This window comes from Akebia trifoliata, chromosome 10, assembly GCF_017979445.1.
Source record: "Akebia trifoliata isolate Shusen 1 chromosome 10, ASM1797944v1, whole genome shotgun sequence".
NCBI lineage: Eukaryota > Viridiplantae > Streptophyta > Magnoliopsida > Ranunculales > Lardizabalaceae > Akebia > Akebia trifoliata.
In genome coordinates this window covers 22,773,366-22,789,027 of record NC_141384.1, presented here as the reverse complement: position 1 = coordinate 22,789,027, position 15,662 = coordinate 22,773,366, and the positions used below count along the sequence as shown (strand labels likewise).

General features: G+C 36.1%; 1 protein-coding gene across 2 annotated transcripts in view; it reads right to left on the bottom strand.

The window, feature by feature from the left end:
* The window catches only part of LOC147393309 (tRNA/rRNA methyltransferase (SpoU) family protein), a 107,239-nt gene extending 93,781 nt beyond the window's left edge, over nucleotides 1–13,458 (bottom strand). For both annotated transcript variants that reach the window (XM_086454984.1, XM_086454985.1), the window contains exons 1-11: nucleotides 12,707–13,458; nucleotides 9,098–9,194; nucleotides 7,879–7,973; nucleotides 7,326–7,789; nucleotides 6,982–7,192; nucleotides 6,526–6,837; nucleotides 5,071–5,224; nucleotides 4,800–4,937; nucleotides 2,263–2,344; nucleotides 223–488; nucleotides 9–122 (exon numbers count right to left, since the gene is read on the bottom strand). In XM_086454984.1, coding sequence (XP_086311110.1) covers nucleotides 9–122; nucleotides 223–488; nucleotides 2,263–2,344; nucleotides 4,800–4,937; nucleotides 5,071–5,224; nucleotides 6,526–6,837; nucleotides 6,982–7,192; nucleotides 7,326–7,789; nucleotides 7,879–7,973; nucleotides 9,098–9,194; nucleotides 12,707–12,856 — 2,083 coding nt within the window. In that variant the 5' untranslated portion in view covers nucleotides 12,857–13,458. The remainder of the gene's footprint in view (nucleotides 1–8; nucleotides 123–222; nucleotides 489–2,262; nucleotides 2,345–4,799; nucleotides 4,938–5,070; nucleotides 5,225–6,525; nucleotides 6,838–6,981; nucleotides 7,193–7,325; nucleotides 7,790–7,878; nucleotides 7,974–9,097; nucleotides 9,195–12,706) is intronic.
* Between the last annotated feature and the right edge of the window lie 2,204 nt (nucleotides 13,459–15,662).

Here is a 15,662-nt window from a genome sequence, read left to right as displayed (position 1 = left end):
TAACCTACCACCACAATCAGTAAATTCCCGTGGCACTGATGAAAAGAAGTGCATGAGTGTCTCAAGAGGAACATCAGAGGTACACATCACAGAAGCAGCAGCCTCCAAGACTTTCTCACAAACTGAAAAAACCATCACAAACACCAAACTTCAATTGAGCTATTAAATAAATATGAAAATTGAAAATAATATGAATATCTAACAAACTCAAAAATAAAAGACCTTGAAGACGATAACTTGGATTGAAGTGTGGTTTGCTGCTCTCAATAACAAGTCTCAAAATATCCAATAAATCTGCCTTGTTATTATGGTAAAATCTCCCATCTGCAGATTCAACTGGTACCATGTCACATGAACCAACTTCACAACATTGTGCTCCTCCACAAGCAGCTGAAGCAATGCAAACAGAAAGAGCCATCAATCCAGCTCGCCCTAAGGGCTGCTGAACCACTACAGACGCTAAACTGCATAAAAATGCTATCTGTTCCCTGCAAGAAAACTGAGTCAACTGTATCAACTATTTCCACACATCACTAATATTTATGGATACATAATCTACCAGAACATAGGGGAAAAAATGGTAACAGTAAAAACTAATCAGTGGCCCTCCAAGACATGTAATCAGAACTAATGTATGAGAAGATATCAGTGTCATACAAAGGGGACAAAAGCTAGGATACTTTTTTTTTTATCGATAAAGATGAATTTATTGATAAACAAAGAAAAACAAGGGGGGTCGAGGGGACCCGCCCAAAACAAAGACAACAACAAAGAAACCAAACACCAACAGGCTACAAAGAACAGACCCTATCCCATCTCACAACAAAATCCTCAAAGAAGACCCTCTTAAATTCCTTATAAATTTTGCTCCAAGTGAAAAGAAGCTCCAAAATCTATAAAACCAATCGATCCAACGAAGATACTTTCCCCTCAAAAATACACCTATATGATCTAACCAAATGCCCCAACAAATCGCAAAAGGAACCAAGAACCACAGAGTCCGTTTTGATGACGTAAACGAGCTTTCCCAGGCAAGCCAAGACTCCAAAGTCGACTTAACCGAACAAGAAAAGCAACCCACCAAACCAAATAGAGATAAGAAATGCGACCAAGCGTGATGGGCCACACAACAATGAAGGAGTAAGTGGCCCACCGTCTCCGCCTGAGTTCTACACATAAGCATTGATTCGGAGAAATAAACCCTCTTTTGATTAACTAGTCTAAGGTTGGGAGTCGACCCAAAGCCGCCATCTAAAGAAAGACCGATATCTTAGGAGTGATTCTACCGCCCCAGACTAAAGAATGAGGGAAAGACGACACACTCCTTGAGGTGATACCAGCATACATAGATTTATGCCGCTCCACGTTCTCTGGTCGTCCGAGGATTCCCTCATGTGGCTATTCTCTACCAAGCAAGTTAATCTCCCTAAAATATCCACCTCCCAATCATTAAAAGTCCTTCTAAACCCAAAGTCCCAATTAGTCACCCCATTTATGAAATTTTTGACAAGAGAAATCACTTGATTTTTTTTCGAAGATAAAACAAAAAGATCCGGGAAAAGGTTTTTAAGAGGACCTTCCCCACACCACCAGTCTTTCCAAAAACGCACCTTACTCCCGTTCCCGACTATAAAAATCACTTTTTTCTTAAATAGTGGAAGTCTTCTTAGAGTTCCTTTCCACACCCCACACCATGTAGCACCTCTAACCGGCCCTCTCTCCCACCTATTTCTGCTCGCACCAAATTTATCCACAATTACTGTCATTTCCCCAATAACGACGAGTTCCTAGATCCAAAGTTTCTAAAACCCAAACCCTCATTTTTCTTAGGCAAACAAAGCTTCCTCCAACTAACCCAATGATGTTTCTTCGTGCCCCCTTTGCCAAGCCACAAGAAATCCCAACAAATTCTGTCCAATTGCACTTCAACACTTCTCGGCAGGGAAAACAAAGATAAAGTGTAGATGATGATAGTGTAAAAAATAACTTACTACAGCACATAGTTTCACATATTATTGAGAAACTGCAAGATGTTAAGATATGTCCAGGTGACAAGGTATTCAATTTTGATTTCAATGTCTATTTCGATTATTCTAGAAATGGAAATATTTTGATTAGTGTAGAAATTAATACAATTTTTGAAAATGACATAAATATTGAAGAAATGTGTATTGACCCTGGCAGAAGCATGGCATTTTGTGTTTTGTTAGGAACTAAGCAATTACTAGAACTCTGAAAAGCATCAAAGTATTGATTGTTTACCTCTCAGAGAAATGACCACAAAACTGGTATAAAAAATCAGCTGCACCGTCGACTGTTTTTGAAGAATAAACTCCTTTTACACCTAGAACAGAAGATGTAATAAGCATAATAACATATTAGAAACAGAATCCAGGAAATACTCAATTCTCAAACTAATAATAGTATAAGATATAATTCAACAATCCCATGGAACTATGAGAGTCAATATTTTGGGTTAAATAAATAAACCCAAAAAAAAAAAAAAAAAGATTAAAAAGGAGATAAAGCTTCAAATTATTAGATACATGATGGTATTTGACATTATTTTTACATTGGTTGTCAACCTAACACAACCCTTCTCTACGGGCTGGGACAGCAATAGAAGCCTAATGCTCACATTAGCAGAGTTGATAAAGTTTAAAAATCATTAATAAAATAAACTGTGAACACAATTGATATTTCCAAGATCCTAACAGAGATTGCAGAAATCATAATGCCAAAATCATTTTTAATTTTTATTCGAGAGGGTGTACATCACATTTCAGCAAGATCTTCCAAGTAATAAAACAATGCCTCTTCTTTAAGAATGGGTGCTAACCCTTTGATCTACCTCAGTAATAAAATAAGCTACCCTTGGAACATCCTTAAGCTAGCCTAATCCTTTCTTAAAAATCAAAGTAATGCAAGAGCATCCTAAGTGTAGAGCATGCCGCACTGATATGGGTCCCCCCTCGAATGACTATAACACTAGGCTACGGGATAAAGGGATTCTGCCTTTCCCAATCATGGTTTCTGAGATAAATGGTTAGGTCTCCCCGCATCAAATGGTATCAGAGCAAAAGATCTCGAGTTTGAGAGTCTTTCAGTGTGGGTGAATGATGCAGGAGCATCCCCGCACTGATGTGAGTCCACCCAATTGACTGGAACCTTGGGCTATGGGATAAAGGGATTGAGTCCGCTTTTCCCATCAGTCATGGCTTTTCGGATAAATGGTTGGGTTGCCCTGCATCACAAACTGTAGCACTATCACTAGTCATTTTCTGGCCATCACCCCTGGTCACTGTCATAACGAACAAGAACTCCAGCCAAAAGAAGATGTGAAGCATCAGAGGCCGCGACAAAAAGATTAACAAAGTATGGACTCAAAACAACAGCCTAGAAAGTCAACATACTCCAAGATGCAGAGGAAGACCAAATGTCTAACCCAATTGCTTTCCTTGCTAGTTCCTTACACCTGGCTCTCAGATGCCAAATGTCAAAGGAAAAGTGCTCCCTTGGTGACAACCACCAGATTAGAGGGAAGAAAACAAAAGAAAAAATCTGAACTAAGATTTTTCACTAACAACTCTGACGGAGCCTTCTAGCTTCCCGACACACACACCTAGACCACAATAATGTTGACATCCTCTGTCAACCTTGCCCACAAGACTTTTAAGGTGGCCTAGCATTACTCCAGTCAATAGTCTAGGTAGAATCTCAAGAACTCCTCACCTATCCAAGGCTCATTGCAAGCACCTCCAAATAATCTCGACCTCTGTGTCATGCTATTCTTCTTATGAAAAAGGGATTTCCCAGATCCCTTTAACCTTGTATGTTTATCGTGACTTGACAAGCAATGTGAGATTAAACTTATTTAAGATGTGTCTTGTTTTAGTACTACGACATGTTCGACAGTGCAAATAATATCATTATTATCAACATAATAAATTGTGCAATGTTCTTCACTAGCTATATATATATATGGGCCGGGTTCAAGAAACAAAGTGTTTTGTCCTAGGCTAAAAGTTTCATAATGGGCTGATTTTTTTGTGAGGACGATCTCCTCACCAAAGAGATCATCCTCCCAAAAAAAATCAGCCCATTCTGAAACTTTTTAGAGATATAGCACAAAACTTTGTCTGTAATTTTGTCTACCGAATGCTGTCCTATATATATAAGCTGGACACTAAGAATTGTATCCAGTCTTCCAAAGGGAAGTGATGATCATCCCTAATCAGCAAAAAGGGAATTCACAAACAAATATAAGCCAACAAATCGGTTAACAATTCACAAAGACAAAAGAAGGTTTTCAAGAAGCCAGAATCATTAATAAAATATTATTTCAAGAAGCGTGAACTTTCTTTGCAACAAACACCTGTAGGATACCTTGCTCTATGTGTTGCATTGCATCATCACACAATGGACAAAACCCTGAGACAGTATTCGTTTAAAGACATGGGCCAACAGTATGCCACAACATTGAGCTTCATCACTGCTATTTTGTTCACTGGCTGTGGGGGGCACCATGACCTTGCTGCCTTGTTGCCCAAAGCCAGCAACTTATAAAACAATCAGATATTAAATTTCAAGATTTTTAAGGAATCTTTTAGAAAGTTTATGTCCATATTAGATTATATATGTATATATTACATATTGAAGAATTGTTTTAGCTAGGCTAAAAGGATGGGCAATTTGACCAACTAGCAAAAATCTGTGGCGCACATTGTCATTTGACTCTTGTATGACAGGACAAAGTATAAAACTGCCTAAGAGGATAAGCAGTTCGACCAGAAACTCACCAAAATCTCTGTGGTGTACAGTGTCATTTAATCCTTGTATGAATGGACCAAGTATAAAACTTTCAGGCACTAGTTTTGCACAGTTCTCATAATTCTTCCAATCAATGCCCAAAAATGACTGCATGATCAAGCACCTAACTGCAATATGAAATAAATGGTATTACGTCACCTAAATAATTGCATAAGAAACTAGGGAAAAATAGTTTAATTAGGAACAAACTACATAATTCAAACATACCATTGAACTAAAAGCACCAAACGATGGGTATACCTTGAGGGTTTTCATGACAAAGGCCTTGTTCCCATAAAACCGCTAACCAGCTAAAGATTCCCTTTAAAGTACCCATTTGAATTTGATGAACTCCTCCATTAACAGGATTTGAAGAAGTATGTTGAGCGCAAGAAAAGTGAAGCAACAATGATATCTGAAAGATAATATTTGGTCAATACTTAATATTAGGTAATAAGAACAGACAAGTAGTGACAATGTATTAAGTTGTGTATGTTATTAGCCATGATGATGATGACTCATTTTCAATGAAACCATGGGACCATGAATATTCACCAAAATAGTCCCAAATGATAAAATGTCACTATTAGAAAATGGGGGTGTTTCAAAGCAAGGACATAGGAAGGCTTTTCAAGCTTTGTGCCTCCCCATCCATGGAAAGTGAAAATTGTGAAGTTGCTTGGCCATGCCATCTAAAGATAAGGCACCTTGCACGCCAAATTGCATGGATGTCTCATCCAAATATGTTTCTCTTGGCACAACAAGAAACAAAAAAAACAGAAAAAAAAAAAAAAAAAAAACATGGGCTTAGAAAGCTTTTGTCACCCTGGATTTATACACAACATCCATGCAGCCAAACATCTCAAAGTTAATAAAGGAGGTACAGAAAGCTTCCAACTCATGCTTCATAAAGATTAAAGACTTAGAAAATAAATAGCCTCCACTTGCATGTGTCGGTCGTATGTGTTGTAAAACGTGTCACATTTATGTAAGGGTAGAAATGTCAATTTAGTGTGCATGGATAATCATGTAAGAATCAAGATATTCATGTACATTTCTCTAACTGGAATATTATATATAAGTATAGAGGTAGAAAGCTTAGAATTGCACTCTCCTTCCCTTTCTTCTTCCTCTCTCATCCTTCCTTTTATCTTCATCTTTCATTCTTTTCGAGTTCAGACAAATTACAAATTGGTATCAAAGTGAGGTGGGATCCTTTTTTCTTCATTCATGGGCAATATGTTAACATTACTGCATGAATAGTACACGTGAAGTTTTTGTTGAAACAAAAATTTGCAAATGACATCGAATTTGTAGAGAGTTGATGTTCAGATCTATTATTTCTGGTTTTCAGTCTATTTTTCCATAAAGATCTAGTTGTTTTTATGTTACCATAATTCAAAAAGACAAGCACACTTCTGTTGCCACGTCATGATTCATGAACAAGAGGAACAATCTTTTTTCTTTTATCCAATCATTAAATTGAGGAAAAAAAGTTCATAACATCAAAACGAAGAGCACCATCCAAAATAGACACAACCTTGATCCCAACATATCAAGTTTGTAGCACCATTACCATTAGAAATAGCTTCTTTAGCAAATAGAAAAAAAAAAAAAAAAAAGATGCCTCATCTTTATAGGCTGCTGAAGTATATAATGTTTAATTAGAAAATCATGTCAATTGACTAAGAGAATGTAGGAATCCAGATAACTGACCTGGTGATTCCAAGCTGCTTCGACTAAGTGTGTACCGTACTCTTCAAGCATTTCATATAGAAGCATGAATGCCTCCCATCTCTGCTGACTGCTCAAACATGGATCTTCCAAATCCCATACTTTCCCCACACCCAACGACTTGGCTTCCGTCTCAGCCCATTGCTCCCTCTTTGTCATACCACGAGGTGTTGAACTTTTTGAGTACATAATCGTCTCTGAAACACCAGTGCAACATTCCCTTCCATCTTTTGTTTGCAGTGCCATTTTTAATATATATAGTGACTGCTTCCTCACCAAGCTCTCCTTATCAACCTATCATTATCAAACCAAACAAATTAAAAAATGCACATAATAAAAGATTCTGGCACTGCTACTTTGATTAGTGGCTCTCAGCTAAAAGTAAGTAAATAAAGAAAGAAAGAAGAAAGAATGGATACGTAAATTGTGGAAGAGTACCAAGCCTCTTCTTATTTCATCCCAAAATTCTTGTTCATCTCTTATATTGATTTCTTCAACTCCATTAGTTGCAGCGACATCTTCACATCCTTCTTTATGAAAGTAAAAAGAAAAACACAAAGAGAGTACATTATATGCATCTTTTCGCTCTTGAGGTCCAAGAGAAAATAGTGATTTGCAGCATCCCCAAATTTTCCCAAAGAAATACTCTCTGTCAAAAAAATAAAACAAAAACAGGAGAAGCATAATAAGACAATCAAGCATATCAGTGTAAATATAAAGCAAGTGATGTCAAATAAATGATATATGACATTCTGCTATGCATCCAGGTTTCAACTTCCTACCTGGAAAGTACACATGTCTGCCCAGGCATTGAGATTTGAAAAGAATGAGAAAAACATGCCCTGAAAACGAACGGAAGAAGGAGGCGAATCGTACAGGAACGGTTTCTTGGAGATTGTGAAAGCATTCTTACTGCCATATCAAAGAGGTCCCATAGCAGATTTCTAGCAAAATTTTCTGCACAACACCCATTGACCATTATTGGTTCTGGTCGGCTCTGCACTGCTTGATGACTTCTTAGAGAAGTAACAAGTAGGGAAGTTAAAATATGGCAGGCGGTAGCCAATGGAAAGGATACAGATAGAGGTGGCACAGAGTCTCTACTCCATTGATAAATGGCTGACTCTTCGTTTTGAAGCATGCCTATAGAAAGACCGACCGAACGTAGAGAAAGAGGCACCAGGGTCATTTCTATGACCTCCCAACCATTAGTTTCGATAACAACATCACAGAGTTGTTCTGCAATCTAAAATCAGAAAAATGTAATCGAACATAACAAGCATGAAGAAAGATAAGAAGACACAAAATTCATTCAATGAGAAAACCAAGCTTTACCTGGTTAAGTAACTGGTGGTCATTTACACTTGTAATCTTCAGTGGTGGAATAAAACCTCTCCAAATAAATGATTCCAAAGCATCACGATTAGCTCCTGCAGTGACAAATTTGTAAATAGTGAAACTGAAGGAAGCCTTGATGTTACCCCGTATACCATACTGAACATTTTAGATTATCCAACCAGACATTGACTCTCAACATGGCGTGTGTGGGATGGTGCGAGAGATGAGAGATTTACAGTGAGGTCTATGTATGTTGCTGGCTTGCCTACCACGACACCAGTTTTTCCAGCTTCGGTCATTTGGGGTACTAAGGTTCCCTCCAAAAAGTCTCTGTTTTCGTGTGGCAGGCTGTTTTGGGAAGATTAACCACAATGGACCAATAATAAAGAGGGGCTTTATTTCTCCAAACGTTTGCACTTTATGCAGGAGGAGTGATGAGACAGTTGATCATCTTTTGTTACATTGCCCAGCAGGTTTAGTCCCATTTCCTAGGCCTCTTGGGGTTGACTGGTTGTTTGCCGAGCTTTATTGGGGACTTATTGGAGTTGTGGTTATTTTGGGGCTTCTCTTTAAGGGCTTCGAAGTGCATTCTATGGAGTCTTCTTCCATTTTCCATATGCTGGGGACTTTGGATTGAGAGGAGTAATAGGATCTTCTAAGAGAAGGAACTACAACTTCACGATCTTATTCTCTCAGTTTTGGGACTGTTATTTATCTGGGGAAAGACGTTTAAGGAGTTCAAAGGGTGTTTTTTGAGGATTTTGTAGTTAGATGAGAGCTTATTTGTAATTTTGAGATCGCTAGCTAATGTGGCTAATTGTAATCATCTCTTTTTTGATAAGTTTTTTTTGTAATTCTGGGGTTACCTCGACCTCTCTTCCCATTTTTTCTTCCATGAAAATTTAACTTACCCAAAAAAAACATGTCATGTGTGCGTGTGTATGTGTGTGTGTGTGTGTGTGTGTGTGTGTGTGTGTTTTGGGGGGGTGGGGAGGGGGGATTAATGATTGTTAGGGTTGTTTTGGATATTGAGAAGATTGTGATCGATAAAGCCACAAAGAATTATCTTCTTTCCAAAATAGGCTTCCCAAGCGATCAGAATAACAAGACCAATTTCATTCTCATCCAAATCACAAGAAAATGCCAGTCAAAAAAGAAAAATTAGATAATATACCCAATTTCCAGATTGGCTTCAGGGGGAGGAGCATTAACTCACCGGACTTCTTTAGAAGGTAACAGAGTGCAGTTGTGAAGGATGCAATGTAGCTAGATTGAACTGAATCCAATTTTTCATGCCCCTCGTTGAGAATATCCTATACAATAACAATCAAATTTGATTCGTATAAAAGGAAGATAAAAAACAATACATTTCATATAACAAAATGAAGGAGAAGTTGCCGCTGGAGGACAATCCAGATCACTTACAAGAATGGGACTTTATTTTACATGGCAATTGACATGCTTGGCTGAAGTGATCCATGTGTTTCTTACCACCTCGGTGAATCCATACGTGGCAATTTTCAATACAGCAACACTCACCAAAAGGTAAAAGGTGGTACTTTTCTCTTGCCCTTTTGTTTACAACTTAAAATAATTAAAAATTTAATGACCGCAATCCACAAAAGAAATGCAACATGTAGTCGGGTATAGGCATGAGTTGAAAAGGTCCCTATCTACGCAACCAATCTAATTACAGGAAAGAGTTGTCTATCAAATGTCATTCACGAAATGGAAGAAACAGACACCTCTCTACTTCCCTCCCACAACCACTGATATTGGCCATGCACTTCTTCCCAACTAGAATTCATGTTGCTCATTTCACCAACTTTGGATTCTAGTGCCGACTTGCAACACTTTCCACTCCTTAGCCTTACATTAAGCTTCCAACCATAGGGAAAGAAATACGTATCTCATAAACAATAGTCCGCGGCAAAGCTGGACCGTAACTTTGAGGCATCACCCTCCTTGGACTGATTTGATTAGCAAACCATCTTCTTGCTCACTCATCTTGAGGACACTCTATCTATTGAACACCTATGAATTCACATCGGATCTAACCTTGAGCCTGTTCTCATTGACATTGGGGTGTTGGACTCAATTTTTTGTTATATTTTGTTAATTTTTATGTATGGTAACATTTTGTAATGTTATTTTTTTATAAGACCCATAAAATGTAGTTCGGCGCATAATATTTTTCTTAGGATGGCTAAAATATCAGTTGTTGCTTCATTTTGCATATAAAGGCTTCCTAGTCATTTTGCCAAAATCTAGTAGTTTGGAGCTTTATTTACCAAACACTATTCCCCAATTTCTAAACACAAGGGCATTTCTCCAACATGGTTGTCAAAAGCCAATTTAGCCCAAGGCACTTGTCAGATCCTAATCCTAACAACACTTCAGCTTCTACTCCCTTGGGTATCTGGAGCTGGGAGCAGATCCAAACAAGGCCTTAGAGATTAACTCTTGAAGCTTTTCTCACCCTCATTCGAGCTCTAGTGATCTCAAAGGGATGATTATGAATAGAAACATCTCCCTCCTTATAAAGGCTTTCTCAAAAATTATATCATGAGTTATATTTTCCATAATATTCCTACGATGCATCTACAACTATCCTAATCTATACTAGAACATCTCTACTTTGCATCATTCTCGTGGTATATAAAACTATATAAAAATCTTATACCATGTTAGAAAATCCCCAAGAATCTTCTATATTCTTCATTCTCTAGAATATTATACATTTCTCTAAAGTCTTCAAGATTTTTTAATGACCTTCTATAACTCTCTAAATCCCTATGATTTGTCCGATTTTATCCAAAATCCAAGTGATCTGAAATCCGAATTTAGCAGGTTTGGACCCTTGGAGTGGATCCTAACCAAAAAGAAAGGAGTTGAATATGGTTTGACATCTCTTGATCCGAGTTGGATACGGATCCATACCTAGATCCGAATGATATATTACTTTGAAATTATTTTTAGGTTTTACAAAATATCATTTTCTACTAAGATGAATTCATATAAAAATACTATAATCATAAAATAAAATAGTATAGGAAATATCAAAAAGAATAGAAGAAAAAATGTCGAATGGTATGGAATTATCCAACTCGACCACAAATCAAGCAATTCAGTCAGATCCTGATTAAGTGAAAGCAAAATGATTTCGGATAAGATTTCATCTAGTAGGATCCGAGTCGAACACAGATTCGAATCCAGATAAAAAAATCGAATATGGATATGGATACACTCAGATCCAGCCCAATTCCAACTCATCTTAAGCCCTAATTTGGCTAAGGAAAAATTCGAAAACCATTATATCTAGTTAGCGTTCACCAACACTTTGACATCCTCTGGGAAGCACAAACGTATATAAGACTATACACAAATCTTATGGTGTATTAAAGAATCCTTGTACAATCTTCTACATTCTTCAAAACTTCTCTAAAATATTCTACATTTCTCTAGAACTTTCAAGAGTTTTTCAGAACTTCCAGAACTCTCTAATTCCTTATGATTTGGTGAAGAAAATTTTTCAAAACCATCATATCTGGCTAACGTGCACCAACTCTTTGACATGTGACCCTTTCTACAAAGCACAAAGGTATATAAGACAATAAACAAATCTTATAGTATATTAGAGAAACCCCTAGAATCTTCTACATTCTTCAAAAACTTCCCTAAAATATTCTACATTTTTGTAAAATCTTCAAGAGTTTTTCATGACCTTCCAAAACTCTCTAGCTCCTTATAATCTGATGAAGGAAAAAAATTCCAAAACCATTATATATGGCTAGGTGTGCACCAACCCTCGACATGTGACCATCTACGAAGAACAAAAGTATATAATAATAGAGAAAAACCTAATGGTATATAAGAGAATCCACCAGAATCTTCTATAATCTTCAAGCCTTTTTTATGACCTTACAGAACTCTCTATCTCCCTATGATTTGGTGAAGGAAAAAATACAAACACCACCATATCTGGCCAGCGTGCATCAGCCCTTTGACATGTGACCCTCTACGAACAAAAAGGGTATATAAGACTATACAATAATCTAATGGTATATTAGAGAATCCCATTAAAATTTTCTATATTCTTCAAAACTTCTAGAGAATATTATGCATTTCTCCAAAATTCAAGAGTTTTCATGTCCTTCTAGAACTCTCTAGCTCCCTATGATTTGACGAAGGAAAAAATTCCAATACCATTATATTTGGCTAGCAAGCACAACAGTGGAGTTCCTTCTTGTTTAAGGGGATATTTACGTTCTACTTCATATGCGAGCGTAAGGCACTCAATGAGAAGTTTAAGTTTGGAATAAAGAGATTTTTGGGAGGATGGATTAAATGAAATAAGAAAAATTCTAAACACATGTGACTCTGGAGGGAATTAGCTGGAGAGAGAGAGAAAATAGTGGAATGACTTAAATAAGATCATAAAAATATGAAATTTTTCCATCATATAGTCATAGAGTTACTTCGCACGCACAAACCCCATGCGTACATTTGCACATATGTGCCAATTTTTGGTCCCATATATATCCTCAAAAGTATAACATATTAAAATCAAAAAACTCTCATCTTATCTTTCCATGAGTCCAATATTTCACAATTTTTCAAATCGACGAACTCAAATCACGCTCTCATACAAAAATTTTGCCATACATCTAATCATTACATAACAGCCTTAGATGTAGAAAGGTCCCCAATTATAAAAGTCATCATTCCTCGTCAAGTAATTTCTAAAACTAAGAATCGTTAACTTCATAGTGACAGTATCAATCTAGTGAACTTTAATTCAAAAAAAAGTTCTAGAAAATAGTACCTTTGTGAAATTGAAGAAATCATCGAGAAGAGAATCGAAAAGAGAATTCGAAGAGAGACCAGTTGAAGTTAAAACGCAATCCAGGATTACTGGAATAGCTGAAAGAGGAACAGTGCCAAAGGTCTTTGTTAACAAATGGATGGAATCCATGACTGATGCAGAGAACTGATAAATACTGTATTTAATATGCAGCTCAACTGAAGAAAAATGGGCGTAAAAAAAAAGGGTCAAGAGGTTGAGTTCGTTTTTAGTGATGGCGGGAGGGCTTAAGTACGAAAAAACCCTAAAGGGGGCGGTTCTTAGTGACCGTGAAGCGGGTCGGAGCGTGCATGGAACGCGAGGGAGCGTCGATTATTAGAAGAGTCAGAGCGACGACGCTCCTGACGTGGCACGTACACATAATCATAGATTATGTTTCTCATTATTAATTAATACTAAAATATTCTCAAGTCTCGAGCATTGAGGGCATCTTTATGTAAAGCGGAATATACCTTCATAAAGACATTTTGTATCTAAGATTGAGTTGCGAGGAACCAACAATGAAGATTACTTTCTAAATAAAACTACCTGACTTCCCATACTTTACAAATCTTTCGATCAAGTGTCACGTTCCTATAAAATAAAAGAAGAGTCGGACTAACCCAACTAATTTAGTAAGATTTAATTTTAAATCTTACTAAGGTCGTGAACTCATATTGGAGCATCCAAAAACAGGATCTAATAGAATCGATCATGCCCTCCAACATGGGTTTGGGGGAGGGAGGTCAAGGTTTTGACAAAAAATCGGTCTAACCTCATTAACTTAGTAAGGGTCGTGATAGTAATAGATTCTTAAAAGACAAAATTAATAAATTAAAAAATCAAAATCAAACAAATATTATTTTTCATTGTTAAATTTCATTTTTAAGATTTGGAAATTCGGTAGTTGTTATTTTTAACACCTAAGATGTGAAGCCAAATACCCTTAGTAAGGAAGGTGTTTTTTTTTTTTCTTTCTAATGACAAAAATTGAAAATGATGGCATTATAATAATTTTAACAGTCTCTCACCAAAACTTATATGACATAAAAATTTGAAGGATCAAAAATTTCCAACCCATTTACATTTAACTTTAATATTAGAATAAATTTTTGAAAAAACAAATAAAATTATTTTATTTTATTATGTTATCTTCAAATTAGCTTGCTTAAAAATTTTAACAAAGAAAATGGCCTACAATATTGAATTATTTAAAGTATGATTTAAATTTATTATAAAATAATTCAATAATGCATAAAATTTAGACGTGCTTTAGGCATCGTATGACTAATATTAGAACCCCCCCCCCCCTCAAAAAAAAAAATCAACACATTATAACTAATCAAAACAAAAATTATAAAATGAATAATAAATTCTTTTTTGAAGACTGAATTTTATTTTTTTTCAATTTGATTTCTTCAATAAAATGTAGAGGGTGTGGTGTTGGATTGATATTAGTGGTCTTTATATATCAAGTTTTCATATAAAAAATTGTTGATAGTGTTTCATTGATAATATTCATTTAAGGGATATTTTTTATGTTTTTTCATTTTAAGGTTCATAATCCAACTACGCATAAGGAACACATGCACAAAAATGAATGACCCGTGTCATAGGCACGAGCATCCGCTAGTTTATATATAAAACATGATTTTATACTCCTCATAAACATATTTAACGATCTAAGATTGTATTGCAAGAATCCAACAATTGAGATCACTTCCTAAAAAATACATGTTTCTCTTTTTCACGTTGTTATAAAATAGGACACACTTGCCTCACACATTGCACTTTTTCACGTTTTTATAGAATAAAGAAAAATATTTGCCTTTCTAACTTCGTAAGATTTTAAATCTTATTAAGAGTTGTTAGGCACACATGGATTACCACATTGGAAATCTAACACAATAGCCTTCAAGATTTCATGTTAATATTCATATTAATATATATATATATATATATATATATATATATGGGAGGCATTCGCCGCCCTATTATTCACCAGTCACTAGACGTTATACCAAACATATTGAAATCGTTGGATAAGGGTCGGATGGACGGACGAGATTGAAACTTACATTTAAGTTATAAAATCTCGACTATTTACAACGTCATCCTTAAGTTTTTACATAATTAGTACTACCTCCCTAGTCTCTTAAAACCCAAACAAAATAGAGAGTTATGTTCTGTTTGACAGAACCCTCTCTCTCTCGTTTCTCTCGCTGAACCCTCTCGACCCTCTCTCTCACTCTCTCATTCTCGCTGCAACTACCTCCCTCTCAACCCTCTCTCCCACTCTCTCGTTCTCGCTGCAACTACCTCCCTCTCAACCTTTCACTGCAAAAAACCTTTCCATCTCTCGCTACAACTCTCACTCACACGCGCTGCAACTCCCTCTCAACGAAGACAAGTACTCTATCTCTCTCTCCTCCCATCACTCTTTTATATTAATTTTGGGATTGACAATTTGATTTTCGATTTCATTGTTTAGGTTTATTTATTTTCTAGTTGATGATCATGTTATGATTTTAATTAATACTAGAGGAAGAACCATATTAGCTTTTTTTTGTGGGAAGAGAGAAACCCTAGAGTCTTTGTAAAGGAAATATGATTAATGAGGTAATTTCAGACACAAAAGCAACTTTGTTTCTTTAATTTGGTTCAAGTTGAACAAGGATTTCAAAAGGAAAATGTTACTTAGTTAGCCTAATCTTCGATAGGGCTTTAATAATTTTGGAAAATGCTACTTAGTAAGTCAAATATTTTACAATTGCAAGCACGCTTTGATTTGAAGTGGAAAAATCTGTGATTATTTAGGGTTTAAACTAATTTTTTTTATAATTTTAAACTATTTTTTATTAGAATCATTACCAAATGAAAGTAAGATTAGGGTTCCTGATGTGGTTCCAATGTAAACTGGTGTTTGAGATAATAGTTA